The sequence below is a fragment of the Polyodon spathula genome, chromosome 13 (genome assembly GCF_017654505.1).
Source record: "Polyodon spathula isolate WHYD16114869_AA chromosome 13, ASM1765450v1, whole genome shotgun sequence".
Classification (NCBI taxonomy): domain Eukaryota; kingdom Metazoa; phylum Chordata; class Actinopteri; order Acipenseriformes; family Polyodontidae; genus Polyodon; species Polyodon spathula.
The window spans coordinates 30,314,987-30,327,579 of NC_054546.1; the positions used below are offsets into that span (position 1 = coordinate 30,314,987).

The 12,593-nt window shown below is 37.2% G+C and overlaps 1 protein-coding gene across 1 annotated transcript in view; it reads left to right on the forward strand.

The window, feature by feature from the left end:
• Nucleotides 1-12,593, forward strand: part of LOC121325542 (cadherin-13-like) — a 356,087-nt gene that overhangs the window by 52,895 nt on the left and 290,599 nt on the right. The window contains exon 2 of the mRNA XM_041268193.1: nucleotides 6,803-6,914. Within this exon, the coding sequence (XP_041124127.1) occupies nucleotides 6,803-6,914 (112 nt within the window). The remainder of the gene's footprint in view (nucleotides 1-6,802; nucleotides 6,915-12,593) is intronic.

The following is a 12,593-nucleotide window of genomic DNA, read 5'->3' on the forward strand; positions in this document are numbered from 1 at the left end:
TTTCAGACTTTTCCCACATATGTGGTTTAGTAACTGTGTTTAGTGTTAGCGCTGGACGTGGGCTGAAATTTAAGGTAGTGTCCTCAATTACAGTGCCTATAGTAAGTATTCACTCCTCTTGTACTGAAATCTTGATGGGATTTTTTTTACCCCTCCCCTGATCTGAACCTTTCCACAACTTTAATCCCAGGGTTGTTTTGAAAGCTCGTATTGCACACAGATGAACTCCATTTAACCTATTGTGTTAATTGTGAAATTAATTGGTTGCATTGATTTGTTTTTTCACCCCCCCCCCCCCCCCCCCCCAAATTTGTTCACACATTCAAAGTGTTCAGTAGGTTGTGTAAATCAAGGGGAAAACAAAAATCACATTTAAATGCATCAAGGGGGGGTGAATACTTCCTACAGGCACAGTAAATACAAATTTGTGATTTAGCAAACCACCAGGAGTGTTAGCATCTGCGTCTCACTTGACATGTGAAAAACAGGTCTAAACTGTGCGCATCTTACATGGCTGGCTATAATTAACCTATTAAACTACCAGGGAAGCAAGCAAAGGAGAGAGAGAAATACAAGAAATATAGAGTATGCATTGGATTAATGTGATATTTTATAATGTGATACTTTGTACTGTGATATTTTGTAACAATTGTAAGTCACCCTGGATAAGGGTGCCCTCTAATAAATAAATAATAATAATAATAATAATAATAATAATAATAATAATAATAATAATAATAATAATAATAATAATAATAATAATTCTTCTTCTTCTTCTTCTTCTTATTATGTCTGTCTGAGCCTGTCTGACGCACAATGTATGCAGCAATTTCACTGCAGCAGATCACTCACATGTGTCTGTAATAGGGGTGGGGTAATGAAGCCATATCAGTATAGGAGTTTACCCAGCTCTCCCCCTCGGGGTACTAAAAAAAAAAAGTGTAGCCTTGCTTGAGGGGCTTTGTCATCCTCCTCACTTGGGCTCCTGGACATTTTACATTTTTTGTGCTTTTATCTTCTTTTTTTCGTTTCAAATTACACTCCGCTCGCTATCGTAGATGCATAAGTGGTCTTAAAAAGGAATGTTGAAACCTTATTGGTTGTAAACTTACTCCCCTCACTGTGCTTTGATTGGCTGGGCATATGATTCATTATTTTATGTGCATTAACCCACACATGAGACCCGACTTATGCATCATGTTTTCTTTTACATGTTTGCTAAATAGGGCCCAGTAAGTTGAAACAGTGTTCGGTGCTACCTGCTTTTATTCTCGCCATGAAACCACTCTTATTGCCAGTCATAGCCCTTCCCCTGTCTGATAGAGCTGTCCTAAGAAAAGCCTTTCATGGTTGTGTACTGGTTAAGTATTTCAAAAATATCTGCTCTGGTTGTTCGTGCTGGCAGTGTAAGACAAATCTTCAACCAGCTTCTTTTACCAAATATAGCTAACAAATCCTAACAGCTGAGCCTGATTTCCTACATCCGTGGATTCATCAACCTGGCGTGCATAGGCAGAAACTGTTTTTAATCTCTCTGTTAGCTGCGTCTCCATGTCAAGTGCCATTTCAGAAATTCTCTGAGAAACAGTGTTTTCCAAAAGCAGTATCTTTTTAACTTGGTTTGCTTGCTCGCTGCCAAACGTTACTTTACAAATGCCCACTGCAGCAGAGATAATCAAACACACACCGATTGTATGTGCTTTCTTACATTTGGCAATCCGGTGTGACATCAGATACATGGCTTTTAGAGCACTCTCACTAATTGTTAAGGTATGAGTGAACACCTATTGCTGCCATTTGAAATTTGCTAACCTTCTTTCAAAGTACTCGGTCGGTTTTCCGACTAAGCTTGAATGCTTAGTTTCCAAATGCCTTTTTAATAAAGACGGTTTCATACAATCATCAGAGAGCTCTTCCAAACAAACTACTCAGTTGGGCTTGGGTTTATGTTCATGACCCACACATGTAAATCCTAACTGCAAGTAGACATCACTGTACTTACAAACTTTCTTTCTTTTTGCCCATTCTGTAGACCCTTTTGTGTTTTCTTCCTTTGTTTTTCTTTTGCAAGTGAGACATTTATCTATTTTTGACTGAAGAAACAATACAGGGCATAATCTGAATGAACTGTGTCAAAAAACAGTCTTCAACCGCTATATTGCTGTTGCTAAAATGCCTCCATGTGAGTTGAAACACCAGGGGCGCTGGAACAAGGGGTCTGGCTTTACATCGCTTCCATCATATACAGGGGTTACAGTTTTGCTCAATGACTTTCAGCACCCCCACTTTAAAAATGGTTCCAGCACCACTGTGAAACCCGTGCAATCTAAATCATGCAGGCGTGAATTATTATTTTAAAAGTAAACAGTCACCTAAATGCAAACGTACATAAAAGTGGAAACCCACGCAACTGAAATCAAGCATCCGTGAAGTATACAGTCAGGTGCTTTCACCTATATGTAATGCCATTAAAAATACATTCAAGACCATTATTTTTTATTTTAATTTTTACTTTTGATTTCTGTCATCCTGCATTCCCCCCTGCGATCCTTTGAAGTCCCCCCAGGGGCACCCACACCCTGGGTTGAAAACCTCTGATATAGAGCCATTCTGTATTGTAAAATGAATTGATGAAGTTAACTAGCCAGTACTTTAAACACAGAACACGGTTGGAAGTAGAACTTCAGACAGAGGGTATGATACACTTATTTACACAGAGAGTGGTGAGGGTATGGAGTGGGTTACCTAATCATGTTTAGATACAGAATCATTGAGGATCATTGGGGACTTGGCTTGACTAGTTTTAAGATCAACCAGCTACTAAGAACTAGACGAGCACTGATGGTATAACTAGACTCCTGTTGACCATAAATATTCTTATCTTCCATCCAAGAGTGCCTTTATAGATGGCAGAGGAGTGCATGACCAGGGTTAGGGTCAATTCCTGGTTTTCAATTCCAATTCCTTTTTGAAATCAATTACAATTCCCATATACCTTTTAATCCGTTCCAACACATCACCAATCAAAATTAATATTATTCTGTTAAAATAAGCTTCTCACAGTGCTAACAAATTACTTAAATTGAAGTCACTGTTAGTTTGTTAAACTGCTTTCATTTGAAGCAAGTTTCACTATCACAACAATTATGTCTCTAAAATATGAATTTAAGTTCCAATTCATTCAAAGGAATTGGAATTCAAATTGAAATTTTAATTGGGAATTGATTTTAAAAAGGAATTGGAATTGAAAAACAGGAATGGTCCCCAGCATTGACCATGACTTGTAGTAATATCCAAAGTCTTTTCACCAAGGCTAGGATGGGTATTCGTTCTTCAATTAACTGACATTCTGTCATAGGTTCAGGTTCATCATATTATACAGAGGGCATGTGCTGTATCAAACATGAGTTGTACTGTGTATTGACTAAGTCAGCCTTTAACAATAGTTCCTTTCCTCAGGTGAGAAATTAAATGGAAACTCTGAACCTTAGCTCAGCAAATGTAATTAAGAGGAGCCATTTATGCCTGGGGGGGAGTGAGAGATCATGTTTACCTCCCAGACAAAATTAATGTGATGAGAATTACAAGTGAGAAATCCTCTATCAACACTACTAAAAGGCCTGCAGAAAGCTAGGAAATGTTATTCTTGACTCAGAAAATTGGCTTTAATATACACCCTTGGAAACAATGTATATAATGTGACCCCTTCACCCGGCCACCTTTACCATCTTTACAATGATACTTGAATTAAAAACATGTTAATTTGTAAACAAAAATGTAACATATCTTAAAATTTAAGGAACAGGAACAACATTTTTGTTTATAGGCTTGATGTATTGACCTTGATTTACAGTAGCTTCCATATGCTTCATGCTTTCATCTGCTTGTGGATCAGAGTTTCATGCTATATTATTAGTGTTGGTAGCTGCATGTCAAACTTTGCCTAGCCTTGTATTAATTAAATCTTCAGGTTTAAACAATGCCAGTGGCAGACCGTCTAATCCCATAAAAATGAGCAATGACAGTTTTGCTGTTAAGAGCGGTAGTTTTTAGTTGTAAGGAATTTTGTAACAGTTTTTGTGTTAGAACTGATTATAATACGTTATTTTCTGTTAAAAATTGAACAAAGAAGTTGGGAGTGGTATTTTGGGTTTTTGAGTTCAGGACTGTAAGGAAATGTAATAGTCCATACTCATATTGTTAGAATATTTGGAATGTATGGTACTTTCAATGGAGAGATATTGAGGGTATTTTGGAATGTAGTGTCTGTCTCAATAAATTGCAGATTGACTAAAGAGAGGGCACAAATGACCATTCATGGGCATATGTGAGGGGAGTCCTTGGTTCTGCTTTGCTTGGTTGCACGGGGGGATGGGAGAATCTCAGAGATAACATGATGAAAAAGATTGTTTGTGAGGCTTGGCAAATTGCCACGTACCCAGATATAATGAGGCGGAGTCATAAATAACCATTAAAAGGGTATGTTTTGGAATACAAAACAGAAATGAATGCAATGTCATTTGCTCAGTTCTATCAATTTAACTGCAGCCCAGTGACGTGACTCTGTTCAATACAATTGTCTATTCTACGCTATACCAATAAATATATGTAGTCGACAAAACTAATATTGTTTATCAGTTTCATTATTTCTTACATAGTCATTTTGTCATTTTTGGGTTGTAACAAAAACAAGTAATTGTCTTACTCATAGACATCACATCCTAAAATATATCATTCAACTATTTTTTTTTAATTCATGTCACAGAACAGGAAAGAATTTCTGGTATATGCGCTCTGGAGGAGAGGTCACATTATCACATGATTCGAATGAAACAAAAAAGTCTGTTCAGTCCCAGGACTCCCAGTAAAGCTGACTGTATGTCTACCAATATCTACTGAAAGCTAGCTCAATGATTCTTCAAGCCAAGATGTGTGCTGTTTTGGCACCAGTGGACTGGAATGGGTTAGGAAGCCTGTTAGCTTGTAATGGATTTTTAAATTGCAGTTCATGATAACGCTTGAACCTCAATGTGATAGCAGCCAGGGGACAGCATGTACAGAGGCATAGACTCTGGCCACCTTGGTTAACAGCCTGATGGTGGCCAATAATTGAATGGGCTTAGTAACCTCATTGCTCTCTTGCCACTGGGGCAATGTAACTGCTCTGTGGTTTGGAAGGATATTTGTGTGGCTACCAAGCCAGGGTCAAATGTGTTGCATCGAACATGGACTTCTGTCCATGAGCTGAATATGAGTTCTGTCCATTTTACCCAGCTAGCCAACCCCAAGCCGATACTTAGTAAACCGTCACATTCTGTGCTGCTGGTCAGATGTGCTATCATTTTATCATTTACATGTAGTTCTAGAATAGGTGTCTGCAGTGATCATAACATATAGTAAGGGTTAGAGGAAAGATATAATAAATTTCACTGTTACAGTGCTTTGACTAAGAGTTCAGGAGATGCTGTAGGATAAGATGGCTCTCTGGTCTGGTTTTGAGTATACTGATATGGAGTATATACTGGCTACCCCATATGGACACAAAGATTGTTGGGACTGGGCTCCAGTGTAGTTAGTAATTGCCTGGCAAACTTCATTGCTTTAAACACCACATATTAGCTGTAGTGTTAGATGGGTTTTTACTGTTTCAGACATAATTAGTATAACTGATCCCAAGCACTTTGCACTGAGTTGTTTGAAAAGCTGTGTTTGGAAATGCTTCAAGCTATCTCTCATTTTCTTCCATAAGGGTCCCACACTATATGTGCCATTGAGAAACAGTTTAGGTGATTGATATTATTTTTCTTTTACTTTGGGAAAAATATGATTTAGTTTAAGCTTTTATATCCCTTCCTGCCTATGGATGTTTCAGTTTTCCATGGGGTAATTGAAATGACAATTATTTTACAGTTGTCTTGCAGCAATTTCATTAATGTAGATACAGGTACACACATAAATGCAAAACAATATCGGGGTATTGCAGACTGTCAAAGGTCAAAATTACCTTTCAAAGATGGTAGATGGTAGAACCCATTTATTCTGGCATTTCAAACATACCCTATACAGTCTATTGCTGTTACATCAGCAACTCCAATTCTTAATAAAAATAGTGAGATACAGTACATTGAATTGTTCCAGGAGTGTCCACACATACACCACAGTGTTATCTTCCAAGACATCCAAATGAACAAAATAAAAGAGTGTTTTATATTTCTTAAACCTGAACATTGTAATACTGTATCTTATCCTGTAAAGCGTCGTACGCACTTTGACAGAGCATTATAGTACATAAAATAACATTCTACCTGCCTGGCTGTCTTTAACAGCACAGAAAAGATTAACAATAAAATGGGTGTTATCTGGTACTGGTAATTTCCACGATGTTTGCTTATGTCATTACTTTGCAACAGCATAATATTGAAAAAGGGGGAGAATTCTTCTTTTTTCCCATAAACAAACCACGGGTATATATGGCTAGGTCATTGACAAATGCTCTGTCGTTAATGGACAGAGCAAGTTGGTAAATGAGCCATATACAAGCCATTGTTCCAAACTATGAAAATCATTGCATTTAGCAATGTGTATTTCACATATTAATGAAATGTACATTTTTGTTTTGTCCTTAAAAACAAACTGTAGTCTCTGTAAGTCACCTTAGATAAAGGTGTCTGCTAAATAAACAAAAACAAAAAAAAACACAGATAAAAGACCAAACCTTGTGATCATGCAAACACACACACCACACATTTTAAGCAAAATAGTAATATATATATATATCTTTTTTTTTTTTTTTTTTTTGCAGGTTCTTCTAGTTGCTGTTGCAGAAGATGTGGAATGTGTGCCGGGATTCCAGGAGAAAAACTATGAGTTGGAGTACCAATCAGGATTCAGGAAGGAAGAATCCATTCTGAAAGGTAAGGAGGCATCGACATCACCAGAAGGTTATCAATGAGGCGAAGATTATCTGATTCATTGGTTATTTGGTCTGGCTGAAGTGGTTGGAGAATAATCAGCTCTTCTTACATTGTTCAACTCAGAAAATTCAGAAAGGTCAGTAAAAAAAAAAACACAGCTATTTAATTTAGCTATTTAGCTATTATTATTATTATTATTATTATTATTATTATTATTTATTATTATTATTATTATTATTATTATTATTATTATTATTATTTCTTTATTTGGCAGACACCTTTATCCAAGTAGGAATGATATGCTGTTTTATAGATTTGAATTGAACAGTGTACAGTTACATATCAGTCAAAAGGACTGACCAGTAGTAGTCTATTCGAGAGAATTTGTGATTTATGGAATTATTCATTTATAATGGATTGGCTACCTTGTGATTTTTCAAAAGGTTCCGATTGATTTTAACTGCCTTGGATGCACTTCATCAAACTTTTGTGAAGCGCAAATAAAATTGCTAATGGGCCCTTACTCTGTTTTACGTTTGATTTAGTTTGTTTTAGCTTTATTTATTTATTTATTTATTGATTGATTTGCAATACTAAACAATTATTCTTTTAAATCAATGATAATAAACTTTACTTTTAACAAAGCAGACTTTAAGTAATCATAAGAGTGTTAAATAATACAAAGCTGTCAACTCTTAATGGTCTCAGAATTGTGACTACATTGCTGACTTTTTTGTTACTAGAATTAACAGTTGTATTTTCCTTTCATAAAAAATAATTAATATTTACAGTTAAAACGTGCGATATATATTTTCACTGACTGGCCATTTTATTAGGAGCTAATCACAGTGTGGCATAAACTCCACAAGGGGACAGAAGATATCATTAATATTGAATGTTTGGTGCAGAGATGTAGGCAGATCATGATGACAAATGCGTTTTTCAAGTTCATGCCAAACATGCTCCATTGCATTGAGATCCATGGTGCATTGGTGCCTTGAAAGTAACCATTGCTATCAGGGTGTAAGTGGAGCATTGTTTGGTGGACTTGATCTGCAACAATGTTTAATTAAACAAATGTGTTCGTTCAGACTTTCAGAGTTAGACCTGTCTATCTGTTCCCATTTTAAAATGTTACAGATTAAGGGCATTTTACAGGCATTGAATATCATCATTTTTACCATTAAATGTGAGTGAGATTCTAATCTGGGTTGCCATCAGTAGAACAAGCAGACATCATGGTTGTGTTTAACCTTTACTGAAAATAACACAGTCCAGTAATCTGAAACATTGTTACAGATATGAAATAGTGCCTGTCAGCCTTCAGCTTTATCAGCTAAACTCTTGTTTATTTTTACTGCTGCAGCTGGATTGTGTTCTTTTGAAAGGTGAGGGATAAGAAGCAGTGTGGGTATAAAAGCCCCTTATCTGAGATAGATGCCCTAGGTGTGCCACAGTGCAGGTATAGAACTTTGTTTTCTTATCCCCGGAGACTGGGATTCAAATCCAGCTTAGACAGAAGCAACAGAAATATACAAATGAGGCAGTAAAGGAACAGACCTGCAGTACCAGGGGTGACTCCAGATCTTACTTGTGCCACCTTCCCACCAGTGTTATACATTAAGAAAGCACAGTGTTATACATTAAGAAAAATGATACATTAGGAAAAATTAAGGAACAAGAGGCTGGCGACAGCTGACAGGATTAATTGAGCTTTATGGCTGCAGGTCTGGCACAGATTTAAACAGGTTTTAGCCCAGGTTAATAATATAGACTCAAGGACAGAATTCATTCAGCCCAATTTAGCTTTCAAAGCCTTTGTGTTTGAACAGTAAATTACCAAATAATCTTCGAAGGAGAAAACACCTGTTAAAGCTGTAAAGACAAATTAAATACAGCAGGTATTTATTTAAGATAGTTTAGTTTCTTTGTCATGTTATAACTTGAAAGATTTTAGTTTTTTCACCTTTTGAAATTATATATTAACTGTTATATAAGCTTTCACAATCGCCCCCCTCCCCCCCTTTTTTATATCGTGTATTCATGAATATTTAATTTTTTTATAGTCCAATGATCATCAAGGAAAGGATGTATATCTTGCCTCCACCTGCTGTCTTTTATTCCGTGTGCCAGTGTGCACAGCTCTGGATGAAGGTTGAGGAGCATTTGCCAGCCGGCTTTCTTGTCTATTATCAAAATGTCTCTGCTCTAGCTCCAGGGCTAGCTGCAAAATGAATTCCCTCAGAGTGATTGTGTTGCCAGTGCACTCCTTGTACAAAACCAAAGCATTGAGGGCTGCCGGGTCCAAAACATTATAAAAAACAGCCATAGGTCACCTGTGAGTACCAGCTTTGACAGAATACAGCCGTGCCATTTGATCCAGTATATCCACATCGTACTTTGTTGCGTTGTAAAGTGCAGCAGTCTCTGGCTTTCATTTAGTATCAGTCCTGATGATCACTGATCTGTGCAGAGCGCTTGGAATACGCACATTTTTTAAAAGTTTTTTGCACTGCCACACTCAGGGTGGCACAGTTGCTCTGCCTGAGAAATGTAGTGTAAATAATAATAATATATGATGTGTAGAATGACTTTCATTAGTGTTTCAAGCACTTAAAAGGATTATAATGTGTTATTTCACAATGACTTTGATTTTATTACAAAGCCCAGACTAAATTGTTGGCTATATTGTATTGATTTCAGTATGCTGCATAAACTTTGAAGTTTGAAGAAGCAAGTGGTTATAACTTATTAATTTTTATGATTCTGCAGCTGAAACACTACATGGGTATTTAATTAAAATATTTAGTAACACCTCAGAATGGACATGCACCAGATATTCACATACACAGACATATTTACATTTGAATTGCAAAAGCCATTCAAAAACCAGCTATGGCAGTGTTAACAGTGCCTTGGGAGGATACTGTGGATGAGGCGTATGAAAGGAAGAAACTTTTGTATGCTCAGCTGGCTGCTGAAGTGGAACAGTGAGGATGGAGAGTCCAGGTTTACCCAGTGGAGGTGGGTTGTAGAGGATTTGTGGCACACGCCACAATCTGGTTTCTCAGAGACATCGAATCCAGTGGTCAAGAGTTGCGACGCATAGTGAAGAACTTATCTGAAGCAGCAGAGAGGAGCAGCAACTTCCTCTGGTTGAGACAAAATGATTCTGGTTGGGGACCTCAAGCACTGTAGAAGGAAAGCAATGTTGATGTAAAGCAAACTAAATAAGCTGGGCTTAGTTGAGTGGGGGACAGAGAGGGGTAATGCTGGGATATCAGAATCACTGTCGAGCCCTTTTAAGGTGTTGTGGGCTAATCGACGAAACACAAAGGATGGAAGGTGCCCACTTGAAGACCCCAGAGAAGTACCCTACTCAGCTCAGTCCAGACAGTTGTGATGCTGATGCATTAGGGAGGCTACACTGTGGTTGCTCCCTTGAGCCAGCATTGCAGCCGTTGTGTGTGCTGATGCGCCAGGGAGGCACAATAGGCTAATCCCTGGAGTCAACATTACACTTCAGCCATCAACACCAGGCAGAAGGATAGCCACATCATCAGGAAATGCAGATGGATCACATTCGTTTACAGTAAAAGAAGCTATGTCTGAGTTGGTCCTTATCTTGGCGACAGCGGAGTCCAATATCAGCATGAAGTTTTAACACCTACTCTTATGTAATGGAAATCTTAATAAATAATCTATTGCATGAGTTTCCTTACTGAACATCTATTCTTGTTATTGGGAATATGGTTATGTAGGATGCTATAGGAATACAATAAAACAGTGTTCTTGATGTAAACAGTGCTGTGGAGTTTGATTAGACTATGTTGTAACATTTCCTGTGGCTGTTTACAGCAATATCGACTTGACCAATTAGAGATATTAAAGGAGGATTCCTTTTTTTGCTTGGTTTATTAACTGTAGCTGCATTTTTAGATAGGGTTTATGGCATCCCGGTCCTGGTACATTTGAGTTTCAAATTGTATTTATTAATTTATTTATTGATCTATTCATTTGTTCAGGGTGTTTGCCATCATCTGAGAGCTTTTGGGTGATGTTTCTCCAATTTGGAGATTATCAATATTATCTAAATCTCCCATTACCTAGTGTTGAGCTTGGTTGGAGAATCCTGTGTAGCAGAACTTTGCCAGACAAGCTCAAAGCCAGGAAAAGGTAGATTTCCTGACACATTATAATTACTCAATACTGGAGCAGCAGACCCCACAACCACTGAATTATTGCAAACGCCATGATATAGTAAGTTAAAATAAATTAGCAACAAAATGACTTTTGAAGCCATTACCACAGTTGAATAAAAGCTAAAAGCAACAGCAGTGTGGTCTGGGAAGGGTTCTTTATTTGCGTGTGCCTATTCTTCCTCGTGTATATTTGAAATAGTAGCAGAGTAGCTCTTTAAAAGCTTGCATATATGCAGCAAAGTTTTGCACCCAGCTAAAAATAATCATGTGTCAACATTGGGTCAAGTAATGGGTGTCAGTCTTTAGTGGCAGAAGATTGAGCTGTGAGATTTCAATACCTTTCAGAAAGATGCGAGAATAAAGCCACGAGAGCTATGACCGTTTTAACAGCAGTGATTTATTTAGCATGTTATAAATGACTATTTAATTAATACACAATTACCTAATTATTAAAGTTCAGTTGATAAACAGTCTCTAGATGTGTATGTGTGTATCTGTGGTTAGACTGCTATGGCAATTTTGAGCTTATGTTACAAATGTATGCTGAGAAGGTTTTTCATAATACTTATATTGCTAGTTTCCTCTTCCAACAAATATTAAAATAACATAAAGCATTTGTTATTAGATTTTGGAATAATACTGTTATATTGTTATTTTCATATGGTTGCATACCATTTACTGTTTTTTAAAATGCACCTGAACTATAATTAATGGGAATTGTTTATACTTGTGCCACCAAGGTATTTATCTACCACTAACACCAGCAATGGACCTCTAATATGGCTTTCTAATAGTTCTGTAAGTGTCCTTCAGATATTGAAAAGTCATTCATCCTTTAGTTGATTCAAAAAAGACAATGTGTTCATGGAGATGGACCTTTGCCTATCTAATCGTCCACTAGACTTTACCTAATGAACTTTCATCTCCCAGCTGGCACTATGCTATCCACAAAGCCCTTTTAAAGAAACCTGACAAGAAACCTGACAACTAATCTCTGTTTGTTACCCCCAGTATGTGCTTATTTATAAATCTAGGCTGCCACAGGTTTGTCATTGAAACAATTGTTTTGTTGCTTTCAGCAGTATACCATGGTGAATGATAATGTGTGACTTGCCACATTTTTTTTGAACGCTTGTGGATGTGATGGAAGCAACATACCAACCAACTGCTGGCAGTTTCTGAAAACAAGGTTGCAGGGGCATGTATTGGTATGTAGTTCTGGAACTACAACAAACGAGAAAATGGCCACTAAAATGGCTGCCAACCTTCTGGTGAACTATGTCCAAATATTGGATGAGTGTTATAAATGTATCTGCATATCAAGAGGGGTGAGGAAGGGCTATTTAAGTTGTTTTGACAATGAGTTTCTAAATTACCCTGTGTAGCTTTTGCCAAAATAGCGCTCCAGGGTTGGTTTGTTAAAAACAGCTGTGAATCAATACATTTTTAATTGTCTATAAGGAATGCTGAATGATCT